This window comes from Podarcis cretensis (assembly GCF_951804945.1).
Source record: "Podarcis cretensis genome assembly, chromosome: 17".
Lineage (NCBI taxonomy): Eukaryota > Metazoa > Chordata > Lepidosauria > Squamata > Lacertidae > Podarcis > Podarcis cretensis.
This window is the reverse complement of record NC_137187.1, coordinates 37572756-37588672: the sequence shown is the minus strand read 5'-3', so window position 1 is coordinate 37588672 and position 15917 is coordinate 37572756. Positions and strand designations below refer to the sequence as shown.

The following is a 15917-nucleotide window of genomic DNA, read 5'->3' as shown; positions in this document are numbered from 1 at the left end:
AGTATGGCAGATTTGGAACTAGACTTGATGATTTGATAAAGTTGATAATATTTACTTGAACTTCGTTATTTTAACTCATGTACAACTACTCATTCTAAATGCCTATTTTATATTTTTGTTTTTCATATTTTAATTTGCCTGTTATAAATGTTCTCTCTCATACACATTATAAAATGAAATAATAAAACTTTACAAAAAATAATAAAGATCACAAAGTCTAATTTCTTTCCAGCCTACAAAATACCAAGGTCTGTCTTCATTTTTGTTTTTTAAAAAGAGGAGGTGGTAAATAAGTTATGTGAGTGGAGACTGAACAAGTGCCAGGAGTTTCATTCTAGCTTTAAAAACTACACAGACAATGTATAAGAATGGGCTTTGTGCTATTGACTATTTATTTATTGGACTTATTACCTGCCCTTGAACCCAGAAGTTCCCGAGGCAGCTGACAACATTTTCATTACAAAAGCAACAAATCAAACACAACATAGAAACTTGTAAAACTTGTCATGAACCCACAACCCAGCAGAAGAGACTATAAATCAGTTCTATAAATCAGTCACCTCCACAGACCCAAACGAAAAAGTACATCTTGACTTGATGGTGACCTACTGACATGGGGGACCACTGTACGTCCAGTGGGAAAGAGTTCCACATCCAGAGTGCTGCAACAGAGACGGCCCTGAGCGCAGAGGTTGATGAGGTCCGTTCAGCCCGGACACTGAGGTCCAGCTCCGAGGGCCTTCTGGCGGTTCCCTCACTGCGAGAAGTGAGGTTATAGGGAACCAGGCAGAGGGCCTTCTCGGTGGTGGCACCCGCCCTGTGGAACACCATCCCATCAGATGTCAAGGGAATAAACAACTATCTGACTTTTAGAAGACACCTAAAGCCAGCCCTGCTTAGGGAAGTTTTTAATGTTTAACGCTGTATTTTAATATTCGGTTAGGAGCTGCCCAGAGTGGCTGGGGAAACCCAGCCAGGTGGGCGGGATATATATAAATTATTATGAATTATTATTACAGTGATCCATGCGATATGCACATTCGCAACCCACAGCATTCATGCGCGGGTTGCGATTCAGCGCTTCTGCAAATGCACAAAGCGTGATTTAGCGCTTCTGCGCATGCGCAACTGCTGAAACCCGGAAGTAACCCATTCCGGTACTTCCGGGTTTCGGCAGTCCGCAACCCGAAAAAACGCAACCTGAAGCGGCTGTAACCCGAGGTATCTGTATATTATTATGAATAAGCAGGCCACCTTTGCATATGTAAATTAAACAAGTAATTGTGGGTGCCATTAAAGGATAGGAAATTCCATTAACTATCCATACAGTAACAAAATAAATGAACAAGCTTGGCTGCTTTGATCATTGTGCTGGGAGTATGTCCTGATCCGTAACATGAACAGAGTACAACATAACTGCAGCTGGTCTGCAGATCATCAGACTGAAACACCCAGAGAAAAAGGGCTGGGGGAGAGAGGGAGAAACATTTTCAGGACCCCTTGGATGTGAGGAAGAAACTCAAAGATATGTGGTCAATTTCTGCTTAATAATTAGCCACAAGAACGGCAGATCCCTGTGATTAAGGGCTTATCTCCACTCACTGGTCATAGTCCTTTTTAACTGCAGCCCCCAACCCTTCTCCTCCAACACACCTAATCTCCCTGCATTGTTCTCTTTCCCTGCTCTGCAACCTACAACTCTGAATCTCTCTCTTTAAGCAGCCCCTGCCTACATCCTGCAAGGAAGAAGTTGTAAAAGAAATGGCCTTCTGGTAAAAACACATACACAAAAAAACCACTATGCCAGTTGAAAAACTGTGGCATACCCTCACCCTTGTTGTAAACAAAATATGCCCTTTTTCCCTTATGAGGTATCCAAGAGCCCGTATAGAGTCCTTACATGGGTTCCCTATTGGTAGGAGAAAATAACAGAGGCCAACCAGAGAATATTGAGAAGCAAAGCAGCTAGTAAGCCTGATCTTTATTGATCTGTTGCAACAGGGTCCTCACTCACCACATGCAGGAGGGAGGAAGAACCCCAAACAAAAGGTGTGCCTGCCCTTATATAGACATTTTAAATTCCCTGCCCTGGAGCTCAAGACCACCCCTCCATACATCATACAGACATCACAGAAGGGGTGTAACCCAAGACCACCCCCCCCAAACATCATACCTACAACACAGAAAAGGTGGTCTACAACAGAAATTTGAATGTTGTTGTTTTTCCTGTCTCCCTGGTTATCTAATAATGCCTTATCTGATTGCCTTTCCTGGCAGTATTTTCCTGGTAGTCTGTCACCCTTTGAAATGGTGATTACTAAATTCCTGTAACATTAGTAAATTCCTGTAATGACCGATGGAGAACCTGCAAAGGACTCTCTAAGGGCTCTTGTGTTCCCCATAAGGGAATAAGGGCAGATTTTCGTTTATTGCAGATTTTCGTTTATTACACTAGGAAGCTAGACTGTTGGTCCACCTAGCTCACTGTTGTCTTCACTGACTGCAAACAGCTTTCGAGGGTTTCAGACATGACTCTACCTACTCATAGGTCCACCTGGAGATGCCAGGGATTGATGTGGGAAATTCTGCATGCAAAACTGATCCTCTACCTCTGAGCCAGTTGCAGATCTTGTGCTCTGAGGAATTGGCTGCAGGAAACAGCAATGGGTTGGCAAAGAAGGGGAATTTCCCTGTCTTGTTTGCTTCCCTCCCCACTGTTTGGATTGCATCAGATGGCTGCCTGCCTCACCAAGTCCAAAGGTGAACATGGGTCAGAGAACAACAGCCAGCTTCTACAGTCAGTGCCTACCAAACCCAGTCCAATGGACAGGCGATCGCCGACTTTTGCTGATGCACACATGGGCAACCCCATGCAAAATGGTCACCGCCTTTAAAAAACCCCAGAAGCCTGCCTTCCTTTGGGAATTATAGGGACAGAACTACCCAAACTGTATAGAAATATATTCATGTATGTGACTACAGTGGCAAGAATGCCACTTGCCCAAAAAATGGAAAGAAGCAGTCCTAGTGAAAGAAGAATGGATACAAAACCTTTTGGAATACGCAGAAATGGCAAAACTTACCGGAAAAATAAGAAACCAAGATAACAAACTTTTTATAAAAGAATGGAAATATTTATATTGACAAATAAACTGTCAACAGATAAGAACATTGGCAGGATTGTTGCAATAACCTGCAGTTTTATAACAGTATATATTTAAAGGAGATGACTAAATGAGTAAATTAAGTTAATTTGGAATATGCAGAAAATATAAAAAATAAATTTAAAGAACTGCAGGGAGAGGGGGAAGGAAGTCGAGTTTTGAAATGGTAAAATGACTGTAAAAATTATTGAAATGTATAAAAAAGAAAATAAATAATAATACTGTAATAATAATAATAATAATAATAATAATAATAATAATAATAATAATAATAGAATGGTCGCTGCCTGTACACCATGCTCAGTGAGACGTTTGTACAGAGAGACTCATAAAGGAACAGAGGACATGGGGGCAGGGAAGGAACCTTAGGGAGAAAGTATAAGTCCATAATGCCAGGCCACCAAGGCAAATGGGTGTCCTCATGTGTGCAAGGAAACATCCGGGGTACAAATCCCTCACAACTGTTCCCAAGAACCATTTGGGGCCTTTATGAAAATTCAGTGTTTACCACGCTACGCTGGAGAAAATGCCCAAGCAGTCTGAATTTAACTTCTGTTTCAAATAAGGAAACTTCCTTCTAAGTCTCCTGATCAAGGACAAAAAAAATCTAGCTGTGTCGGCAGATGTCTCGGCCATTTCCTAAACACGTGCATTCCCCTATACAGTGGCACCTTGGTACTCAAACACCGAAAACCTGGAAGTGTTTCAGTTTTCAACTGTTTTTCGGAAGCCAAATATCCGATGTGGTTGTCGGCTATTGTTTCTGGGGCGCCTGCACCAATCAGAAGCTGCACCTTGGTTTTCTAACATTTTGGAAGTCAAACAGACTTCCAGAACGGATTAAATTTGGAGCTTTCAGTTTTTTATATTTAATTTGCGCTTTTGTTTTTGAGGCTTTTTCAGTTAATTTGTTTTTGTGACTGTGTGGAACCCAGTCCAGCTACTGATGGATTGATTGTGTGACTGCGGAAATGGATAAAAGCCCCCCATCCAAACAATGACTATCATCAGTGCAGGTAAGAAAAAAAATTAATTTTAATTTTTATCATCTACAATACCACCTAATTTATTTTATAGTACAGTACATTGATTACTGCTTTCATTTTATGGATCAATGGTCTCGTTAGATAGTAAAATTCATGTTAAAATGCTGTTTTAGGGATTGTTGTTTTTAAAGTCTGGAACGGATTAATCTGTTTTGCATTACTTTCTATGGGAAAGTGCGCCTTGGTTTTGGAACGCTTTGGTTTTGGAACGGATTAAGTTTGAGAACCAAGGCACCACCATATTAGAATCTTCAGCAAGGGCAGCAATTCTGTCCGGAGACGTGGGCAAGGTAAAGAGAAACCATAGCTTAGCCTGACCTCACGTCATCTTGCCTCTTTCCCTCTCCCTAGGAGGCTGAAGTCCTTAAACGAGCCACCATGCTGCTCTAAGGATCATCCATGGAAAAAGAATGGAGGCATCTACACATCCTTTTGCCCCAGGGAGGGGTAGCAGAAGCACCGCAAGGATGCAAATATGAGGAGGTAGGAAAGGATGGTCCCTCTTTGTTTCCCTTGTTCACTTGCGCAACAGCAGCGGATCAAGCAAATCATCCCAGCTGACCTCAAGGTGATCTTGGGATATTTGGAAAGCCTCCCCCTTCTCTCCCCGCAGCAGCCCAGAGGCCCTACCCTCAAGCTTACAAGACAGTTCCAAGATGGCGGCCCTCTAGGCTTCTTACCTGACTCCAATGGGCTGGCTCTTCAGTTCGTAGAAGTTGTCACTGCTCAGCGAGAGGATATTCTCCAGGTCAATGTCAGCCACAATCCCAGATTCTGGAAGGAGGGAGTTGAAGCTGTTGGAAGAAAAATACAAAGGACACAGGGTCAGAAAGGCGAGTTCTCTTTGAACTGCAAGGGCTATTATCTCGGACAACAGGCTGAGACACAGACCCAACTCAGCCTCTCTCCATAGGAGCAGAAAACATGCATTTAACCAGCTTTGCTGAGGAGGCAAGCTGTGCCCTTTTCTGGAGACATCTGACTTGCCCATGGCCATTCACAATCTTCACATTGGACTCCTGAAACATACTCTACATGGGACTGATGTGAAGAAACATTCCTAACATTCAACAGGTGCAGAAATGCCACCACTGAACTGCTACCTGGGCCAGGTTAGTCAGAGCATATTATTCCAGTCTTGTCCAATCTGCACTGATTGACTATTCATTTCCAGGTTTAAGTTAGGACACTGTTTGTATCTGGAAAGCTGCATCTTAAAAGTACATTAGGGACGGCCTTCTCTTAATATGCTCATCCCACTCACACCCACCTTGTGTCAATGCCAGTGGTCTGCTCTGTGTGTTCCTCACTGACAGAAGTACAGCAGATCTCCAGAAAGAGCAGGGGTGCAGGGTCATGGAATCATAGAATTATAGCGTTGGAAGGGACTAGGGGGTCATTTAGTCCAACCCCCAGCAATGCAGGGTCTTTTCAGTTGTGGCTTCAGACGGAGAGTGTTTTTAGATGCCCTGGCAAACATGGCTTTTTAGAGACCTCTCTACTGCTGCTGCAATGGACCTATGTCTGCCTGCTGCATTTATTATTTTGATGGATTGTGCCTTTTGATTTGCTGCACTCTCGCTGTTTGTTTTGAGAACTGTTGTTCAAATTGTTCATCTTCAGTCTTGGGAGCAAATGTAGATCTTCTGAGGAAGAAAGCCAGAATTCTTGTAGCAACAACTGTTCATGTAGCAGACGGGTGTTCTCCCAAACTGGTGCACCAAAGATGTTCTGGACTACCACTCCCCTCATCCCTGATCCTTGGCCTTGCCTGCTGGGGCTGATGGGAGTTGTAGTCCAAAACAACTGGAATGGGGAAAAGGCTATTGTAAGTATACCAACACTTGCAGTTTCTCTCGACTTCCTTGATGCCATCTTTTACTGCATGTCGCCCACCACAGTCGGCAGTGTAAGCTCGGGTTCCTCCTTTTCCTTCCTTAAATCTCTGTAGAGTACAGCTTAGTCCTGTTTCACACAGCAAGGCTGAACCAATGGGAATGTGGAATGCCCACACCTAAGTCTGCGTGGCATACGACAGCAGCCACAATGGGGCAGTGGCACAGAGATCACCTCCCAAAACCGACTTCGTTGCAATTTATCAAGATGAGGCCGGAGCAGACGGGGGAGCAGCGATGCCAGGACTGTGTGGGCATAGCAGAAAGAGTGGAATGGCTGTGTCAGTGTGTTCATATGGCCACAGCCCCACGGCTACCTGCTCTGCTCCAGCTCTGCCCAGTGGTGCTGGCGTTGGGAAGGTATCTCCACAAGCTTTGCCCTACCACCCAGGCCCCTACCGGTGCTGTGGAGATTTGAATGCTGAATGAGGACTTGGGAGACCCAGGTTCAAATTCCCACTCGGCTGTGAAGCTCACCAAAACAGAAAGGCTTTGGTGTGCCAAATATCAGGAAGCGAAAGAGACTTTCACAACTACTGCACAGAATGTCATAATAAAAAGAAAATAGCAGTATTGGGGCTGAACCTGGGGGAAAGGAGTGAGAATCCCACCCACAGAACTAAGAAACATGGGGTTGTTGTGTTTGCAGACCCAGATATAGGGTTAGACTTGGCCTCTCCCAGCCACCTTGTCCCATCTTCCTAACAGGTCTGCTTTTCTTCTACTCTAGCAGGGTAACAGCTCCTCTAAAAAATACCAATGGTGTATTTTAACATTAAAAATTATCCACAGTGTTTCCAGCAATAACCTCTGGTCTTTTAATAAAGGTCATTTCAGGTGTTCAAAAGAACATCCATGTACAGTACCTGAATCCTCGCAACAACCCTACAGTGTTGGTCAGTAGTAAAGACCATAAAGAAGGCGGATCGCCAAAGAATTGATGCTTTTGAATTATGGTGCTGGAGGAGACTCTTGAGAGTCCCATGGACTGCAAGAAGATCAAACCTCTCCATTTGGAAGGAAATCAGCCCTGAGTGCTCACTGGAAGGACAGATCCTGAAGCTGAGGCTCCAATACTTTGGCCACCTCATGAGAAGAGAAGACTCCCTGGAAAAGACCCTGATGTTGGGAAAGATGGAGGGCACAAGGAGAAGGGGACGACAGAGGACGAGATGGCTGGATAGTGTTCTCGAAGCTACCAGCATGAGTTTTGACGAAACTGCGGGAGGCAGTGGAAGACAGGAGTGCCTGGCGTGCTCTGGTCCAGGGTGTCACGAAGAGTCAGACACGACTAAACGACTAAACAACAACAACGACCATCCCTACATTTGAGTGGTGACCTGGAGGTGGAGCTGTCTGCCTCAAGCCAGCATCTTGTTCTCACAAATGTCACCCAGACGCCGCTGAAAAGGCTGTAAGCAGGACCTGAGCTCAACAACATTTGTGATTCCTGGCAGCTGGTATTCAGAGACAGACTGCCTTCAACAGTGAAGACGGAACATAGCCATTATTCATGGCTAATAGCCATTGATAGCATTCTCCTTCATAGAACCACAGAACTGTAGAGTTCTGTTCAGTAGAGTAACTTTACAGTTACAGAACTGTAAAGCTTCTAGCTTAAAGCTTTGGAGTTTCTGGCAAAGGGCAAGATTTCAACCAGGGACGTCTTGGTTCTGCCTTGTCATCCCTCGGCCTCTAGGTTCCTACTCCTTGTGGGATGAATGTACATGACTGAACACCGCAGAAACCAAGATGTGTGGCAGACAGTTACACCTATAGTGGTAACAACAGGAATCCTAAGCCACCTTTTAAGACTGACAAATTCACTGGTAGCGCAAAATGTAGCAGCCCGTTGCTTGACTGGGGCCAGCAGTATGGAGTATAATATATCATGCCAGTTTTGAAGCAGTTACTCTGGGCTACCGGTCAGTTTCTCGGTTCAATCAGAAGTGCTGGTTCCCACCTACAAAAGCCCTAAAGTGTTTGGGACAAGGGTACCTGAATGACCACCTGTTCCCACATGATGGTACCTACATACTGAAATTGCCTCAGAGGCCATAAGCCTACCAGCCAAATCTCAACCTTTTCATATTTACAGTGGTACCTCTGGTTAAGAACTTAACTCGTTCTGGAGGTCTGTTCTTAACCTGAAACAGTTCTTAACCTGAAATACCACTTTAGCTAATGGGGCCTCCCGCTGCTGCTGCACGATTTCTGTTCTCATCCTGAGGTCAAGTTCTTAACCTGAGGTACTACTTCTGGGTTAGCGGGGTCTGTAATCGAAAGTGTTTGTAACCCAAGGTGTTTGTAACTCAAGGTACCACTGTACTTCAAAAGAGTAATCTAGAGGAGTTTGGTAACTCCATTCAATGTACACTAAGCTTGGCACAGATATGGAGTTGGCCTGCTTCCTAGGTTCCCCCTCAGTGTATACATTCCTATTACAACACTACCATTGTTGTCCAACATGCATCTGATAGCACAGGGACTGTGAGCAGATCCATAAAGCACATCCAACACTGTAGTTCATTAAGGGTGCTGGGAATTGTAGCTTGTGTGGAAAACTACAGTTCCCAGGACTCTGTGGGATAAGCCAAGTGCTTTGAAGGTGCATTGGCTGGGCTTTCAGTGTATGGTGTTGAACTGCCTTGCAGCGCCTTGGTTTGCAAAGTGCCTAATTCAGGTGATGGACTATATGGGATTGGCAGAAATGACTGGCAGAATCCGTGACCAGGGAGAAGAGTCGGTGGAAGAAGATTGGAAGAAATTTAAAGACTACCTACAGAAATATTGTAAAATTAAGGAATGTTAGAATGATGTTGGATAGAAACTAAATGGTTTCCAGCTGTAATGCTCTAAGATATGAAAAAAGGGTTATAAACTTAATGGTAAGGATTTGCTGAACTAACAATTTGAATTGGAATACAAGAAAGGGAGGTACGAGGAGGTCTGGAAAATAAGTTAAAAGAAAATAAGTAATGGAATTTCTATGTGTTTTTAATTATTTTTGTATTTTTGTATTTTTGTTATTTTTTCTTTTTATTTTACATTGTACTATTTTTTGAAAACTTTAATAAATATTCTATATAAAAAAAAGTGCCTAATTCAATCCCCGCTGCCTGATACCTTGAAGATCTGGTGCCAGCATAGACAATACTGAGCTGAATGGATCCACGTTCTAACTTTATATAAGGCAGGTTCTGATGCTCTAGTAAGGATGTGGGTCCACATCGCAATGCATGTATCAGTCTTTTTAACATTTATTAGCTGGCCTTCAGCCTTGGCTCTCAGAGCTGCACACAATGTAGAATGCCAAATACAATAAAAAAACAAACTGACAAACTGCAGCAGTAGATTAAAAGTCTGGATTGTTTGGTCTATAATGTCACTCCTGAAAGCACTACATAAACATTGAAGTATTCTTATTAGTCATGTACTACTTGTAAAATTGCTAGTCACACACCACATACAAGGAATCAACTGCCTCAACTACACAAATAATTTCAACACATGCAACCTGCATCAACACAGAGAACCACAGGCCATGCAGCGGTTCCTATGAACACACCCTGTCAACCTTCTGGACCAATAGGCAAATGACCCACAACATTATCTCCTTCCCAAGTTTCATCTTACCCACTTGTGACAAGAACACTTTTTCTTTTCACACCTCCCATCAACATATATGCACCTCTAGCACAATGTCAAAAGTGCCCACACTCGTGGAATAAAACGACCTGTACCTGGTCTGTGTAAGTAACCTCAAAAGTTCATCCCACTCAGATTGGGGGTGGCAGAGGAGAGAAAACTGGTACAGTATAACATAAAACCTGGGGAAGAGGAACCTTCAGGTGCTGTTTTACCAGTGTTAGAAACTCAGATATATAAATTTATCACCAAATGGCATTTTAAACCTAGGTTACAGTCGCCATAACAGAATAGGGATGTGCTTTGGGGGGGGGGGTGAGATTCATTATTATTATTCATTTAATTTCTATTGTTTTGTATGTTTAAGAAAAAAATATCAAAGTGGTTTAAAGGTAAAGGTAAAGGTACTCCTGCCCGTACGGGCCAGTCGTGACCGACTCTGGGGTTGCGTGCGCATCTCGCTTAAGAGGCTGGGAGCCAGCGCTGTCCGAAGACACTTCCGGGTCACGTGGCCAGCGTGGCGAAGCTGCAGCTGGCGAGCCAGCACCAGCACAGCACACGGAAACGCCGTTTACCTTCCCGCTATAAAGCGGTATCTATTTATCTACTTGCACTTAGGGGTGCTTTCGAACTGCTAGGTGGGCAGGAGCTGGGACCGAACGACGGGAGCTCACCCTGCTGCAGGGATTCGAACCGCCAACCATATGATCGGCAAGTCCTAGGCACTGTGGTTTTACCCACAGCGCCAACCGCGTCCCGTTTACAAAGTGGTTTACAACACGTTAAAACATCAAATAAAACAAGACATAATAAAACAAAACAAAATAAAAAAATTCCTTCCAGTAGCACCTTAAAGACCAACTAAGCTGTTTCAGTGTATCTGAAGAAGTGTGCATGCACACGAAAGCTCATACCAAGAACTAGCTTAGTTGGTCTTTAAGGTGCTACTGGAAGGAATTTTTTTATTTTGTTTTGACTATGGCAGACCAACACGGCTACCTATCTGTAACTATAATAAAACAAATTCAAGCTTCAAGGAAAACATTTCAGATCCTTCTCGAAGGGATGTTTGGCTTTCCCCATATTTATTTATTTACCTACTTTCTTTTATAGCACTGCCCCATAGCAGAAATACTCTAGGACAGTGTTTCCCAACCTTGGGCCTCCAGCTGTTTTTGGACTACAACTCCCATCATCCCTAGCTAGCAAGACCAATGGTCAGGGATGGTGGGAACTGTAGTTCAAAAACAGCTGGAGGCCCAAGGTTGGGAAACACTGCTCTAGGAAGCCAGGGTGGTCCCCAGATGTTGTTGGACTACAATTCCCATCATCCCTGAGCTCTGGCCTTGCTAGCTAGGGGTGATGGGAGTTGTAGTCCAACAACATCTGGGGACCCCCAGGTTGAGAAAGGCTGGGTTAGAGTGTCGGTGTAGGACCTGGGAGATCAGAGTTCAAATCCCCACTCAGACATGAAGCTCACTAGATGACCGTGGGCCAGTCAGTCTCTCAACCAACCTCACAGTGTTGTCTTGGGGATTAACTGAGGAGGGGAGTGAACCATGTACTCCATGGAGAAAAAGATGGGGTATAAATGTAATAGATAAGCTCTTCTGCTTAAGAAAGTTGGAGGGGGAAGCCAGATGGAGATGTCAGTCACCATTGGACCCGCACCAGTCACAAAATGTGCCTGGGGGTTTTCAAAAACAATGCTGTTCTCTCATGAGACCCAGCCAACATGGCCAATGGTCAGAGACAGTGGGGGGTGTAGTCCAACACCACAGACTGGCCCTTCCTAGCGTAGTGGTTTGAGAAGCCCATGAACCGGGAGATGGGCTTCTCCAGTTCAAGATTTGAGCTCAGCCATGAAAGCACCAGGCCTTCGGCTAATCAGTACCCTCAACCACAGGTCCCTGTCTGCAGTACTGAAGGAATAACACTGTCTCATCCCATAGGATTGTTGCTTGCAGCAATAAAGATTTCTCAATATATACAGCACCATCAGTGCAGAGTATGTGAAGCACTCTCCGCACCTGAATTCGCTGTACAGTATAAATAAATATCAGCTATTATTAGAGCTGAAATGCTTAATTAGCTAATCAGCTTGATCAATCAGTTAGAAGTACTCTGATTAAAAACATGGCCCCTAAAGAAGAGCAGGGTTTTTAAAAAATAATTTAAAGGGAATTGATTTTCTATTTAAAATTCTAGACTTAGCAGCATAATCGTATAAATGTTTACATGGAAGAATGTCCCACTGTGGCCGGGGGGATTTACTCCCCAGGAAGTGCCTATAGGATTGCACCCCTGAATCATTGATACCACATTACAAACCAACATAGAAGCCATTACTCCAGACAACACACTATTTCTGTCTCCCTAGTCTTATCTATCCACAGTCGCTACCATGGCCTTCCAAAACAACCTTTCTACAATTCCCCTTGTGCAGCATTCACACAAGACACAGCTCAGTCTATCTATGACGTACATTCTAGATCTGTGGGCAAGTGCAAAAGCATTTGAACAACAACATAAAGGAAATCCTCATGGTTATCTGTACCGCAAATGTTGGGCTGTAATCAATTTATGAGCACACTAGACAATCCAACAGCAACAAACCTCTTAACCTGATTTTAAAACCTGCAACATGGGATTACCCCCTCCATTTCCATTAGAACTTTGCTTTTCATTAAGTGTGTGGATGGATCAGCCATGCAACTTTTGGGCAAAGATATTCACGATTGGCTTTAGCCAATATCGGCAATTAGGGATGCAAGCTGTCAGTAGAAGATTCATCAACTACAGCTGTTGCAGTGTTTATTTTTACAGCAATAAACACTGCTGTTACCAAAGAATTCGGGGGGGGGGGGATAGAATAGAAGGCAGCTTGTGCTCACAATGAATGGTGGTGGTTGTTTTTTTCAGCTAAAGTTGTAACAAGAGCAGCCTTCCTGAACCTGATGTCCTACAGATGTTGGACTCCAAATCCCATCAGCCCCAGTCAAGGTATATGGGAGTTGAAAGCCTACAACATCCGGCGATCACTAGGCTGAGAAAGGATATTGTAAGTCCACTTCATACTCTCTCCAATATATATCCCCACCACTGCCACAAAAAACACCATCTATGATGAGGTTTGGTAATATGTACATCAGGCATAGGCAAACTCCGGTTCTCCAGAGGTTTGGGACTACAATTCCCATCACACCTGACCACTGGTCCTGTTAGCTAGGGATGATGGGAATTGTAGTCCCAAACCTCTGGAGGGCCAGAGTTTGCCTATGCTTGATGTACATCAAACTTACCAACCAGACAACTTGTTTAAAAGCCAGAAATTAATCAACTAAAATTCTCTAATCAGCTGACAGTATTTATATCGCACGTTTCAGCAGCCTAAACAATTCATCTAAATTGGTGTTTCCCAAACTTGGGTCTCCAGCTGTTTTTGGATGACAGCTCCCATCATCCCTAGCTAGCAAGACCAGTGGTCAGGGATGATGGGAATTGTAGTCCAAAAACCGCTAGCGACCTAAGTTTGCAAAACACTGATCAACAGTATTTCTGTGCGCTCCTGCAAAGGTCAGTATTATTAGTGCCACATGGCAGACAGGAGACAAGCACACTAATCCTATAAGTATCTACTCGGAGGTAAGTCCCAGTGAGTTCAATGGCACTTCCAGATTGTGTTAGGTGCTGCAAAGCTGCAATCCTATACAGTGGTACCTTGGTTCTCGAATGGCTTAGTTGTTGAACAGATCGGCTCCTGAACGCCACTAACCCAGAAGTAAGTGTTCCGGTTTGTGAACGTTTTTCAGAAGCTGAACGTCCGAAGCTACTCCCGCTTGAGTGCAGGAAGCTGCTGCAGCCAATCGGAAGCCTCGCCTTCGTTTTCGAACGGTTTCGGGAGTCGAACGGACTCCCGGAACAGATTAATAATAATGTATTATTATTTATACCCCGCCCATCTGACTAGGCTTCCCCAGCCACTCTGGGCGGCTTCCAACAAAATATTGAAATACCATAATGCATCAAACATTAAAAGCTTCCCTAAACAGGGCTGCCTTCAGGTGTCTTCTAAAAGTCTGGTAGTTGTTGTTCTCTTTGACATCTGGTGGGAGGGAGTTCCACAGGGCAGGTGCCACTACCGAGAAGGCCCTCTGCCTGGTTCCCTGTAACTTGATTAGTTTAAGAGCTAATGTGTAAATAAGCCCCAATGACCATAGTGGGCATTACTTCTCAGTAAAAGCCACAGGATTGCACCAGAAGGCAACTTAGTGAAGGGATTGAGAATCGGTGGCCCTGCAGAAGTTTTGGGCCATGGCTGATGGGGCTCCTGCTACCTCAGCGGGTCACAAGGTTCCTCATCTCTGCACTAAATGACTTCTCAGGAGCAAAGATGAGATTTGAAGAGTGGATGTCCCAGCAGCTCCTCTTCCAAGAAACTGTGCCGCCCAGCTCTGTGCAAAGGAGTTACGAAACCTCCCCACCAATCTCCTTCATGTGGACTAGTAACTTCCGACAAAAAAGCCAACTCCCTCATTCTCTTGACACGAACCCGGGGGAGGAAAGGGGAGTGGCAAAAACTTCCTGCAATCCTTGGCTGGGCGCCAAGCTCGCTGAACGAGATGGGATTCATTTCGAACTTGGGGTTGTTGGGGGCGCACATTTAAAAAATAATATCCGAATCTCAAATGTCACGTTATGTCTTTTTCTTTGCTTTCCTTCGACCTGTCGTTATTTGTGTCCATTGATGCGCCAGAGGGCGGTGTTAGAAGAAGCTGCGAGAGGAGGTCGTTCTGCTGGCTGGTTTTGCGTAAAAGCGCTTTTCTGGAAAATAAACCCCAGCCCACAACTCCACCTCTTCTCTTCCCCACCCCCCAAAAAAAACACCCCCAACCAGATCAGATGTTGGGAAGGAGGGGGGTGTTGCTGGGAGTTTCCTAAGCCCGTGAGAACTAGGATCGGGCCCGGATCTCGCTCACCTCCTCCTCCTCTTCCTCCTCCTCCTCCTCCTCCTCCCTTGCCGGCGTCTGTTCCCCAGCTGGCCGCGGGCTGCTCGGGCTGCTCCTCCACCAGCTCTCCGCGATCCTTCGCTTCCCTGCCCCACTTTAGGCCTCTGCCCAGGGCTGGCGGCGGCGGCGGCGGCTGCATTTCCTGGTGCGGGCCATTTTGGAGCAGCATTTTAACCCGGCATCCCTGGCTGCGTGGGGAGGAGGGGTGCGCAAAAACAGAGCCCGCCCTGGGTGGGTGGGTGTGTGTGTCGCACGCACACGCGCAGCGCCTTCTCCACCAGAAGCCCCAGCTGCTTTCCCGCCAAGGGAGCCCCTTCCCCACCCCCGATCTCCCTTGATCTCTCCCCCAATCCACACGAGCAAGCGCAATCCGTGTTGCGCATCCGCAAACGCGCCCTTGTTTGGAAGCTATTAATAGCGAGCCCGGGAGCGCAAGCGGCTCGGCAGTGCGCCCCGCTGGCCGCCAGGGGGAGGCAGGGAGGCTTCATTCCAATCCCCCAAGGGGCCCCCGCCCTTTCCTTCAGCGGGGGGGGGGGAGGGGGGACTGCTTAAAGGGACCGCGCCTGGATTCTTCAATATGGAATAAGTGTTTCCCAACCTTGGGCCTCCAGCTGTTTTTGAACTACAATTCCCATCATCCCTGACCACTGGTCTTGCTAGCTAGGGATGATGGGAGTTGTAGTCCAAAAACAGCTGGAGGCCCAAGGTTGGGAAACACTAGCATCTTCGTTTGCTGCGTTGTCGCCGCACCCTGAGCAGAGAAACGAGTTGCAGGCATGGGAAGGAATGTATCGGAGGCAAGATTTTAAACAGATCAGTCTCTGTTATGTCTTGTAAATTTATCATAATATTTTACTTTTATATTTTGAACACGGTTTCTCAAAGCTCAAACTGATAAAAAAAAAACAAACACATTCGCTCAACGATGTTGCAAAAGAGACTAGTTGGCTTGGCAACTGTATCAGCTAAACATTTCCAGGCACCAGCGCTGGACCAGAAGGAACCAGCGACAAAACTTGCAAAGCAGAAGGCACAAAAAGTGAGATTTTGCTGCGCCTGAAATTGAAACTTTTAAGACACTTAATTTTTAACATCACAATTCGCAGGATTATTCAAAATGATCTGTGTGCTGAAACATTTTCTTTTGCATTTGAG

At 45.2% G+C, this 15917-nt stretch overlaps 1 protein-coding gene and 1 long non-coding RNA gene across 3 annotated transcripts in view; one reads left to right on the top strand and one right to left on the bottom strand.

The window, feature by feature from the left end:
* Nucleotides 1-15917, top strand: part of LOC307206799 — a 335840-nt gene that overhangs the window by 312104 nt on the left and 7819 nt on the right. The window lies entirely within an intron of this gene.
* The window catches only part of TFE3 (transcription factor binding to IGHM enhancer 3), a 36555-nt gene that overhangs the window by 16220 nt on the left and 4418 nt on the right, over nucleotides 1-15917 (bottom strand). For both annotated transcript variants that reach the window (XM_079960094.1, XM_079960093.1), the window contains exon 2: nucleotides 4891-5004. In XM_079960094.1, coding sequence (XP_079816220.1) covers nucleotides 4891-5004 — 114 coding nt within the window. The remainder of the gene's footprint in view (nucleotides 1-4890; nucleotides 5005-15917) is intronic.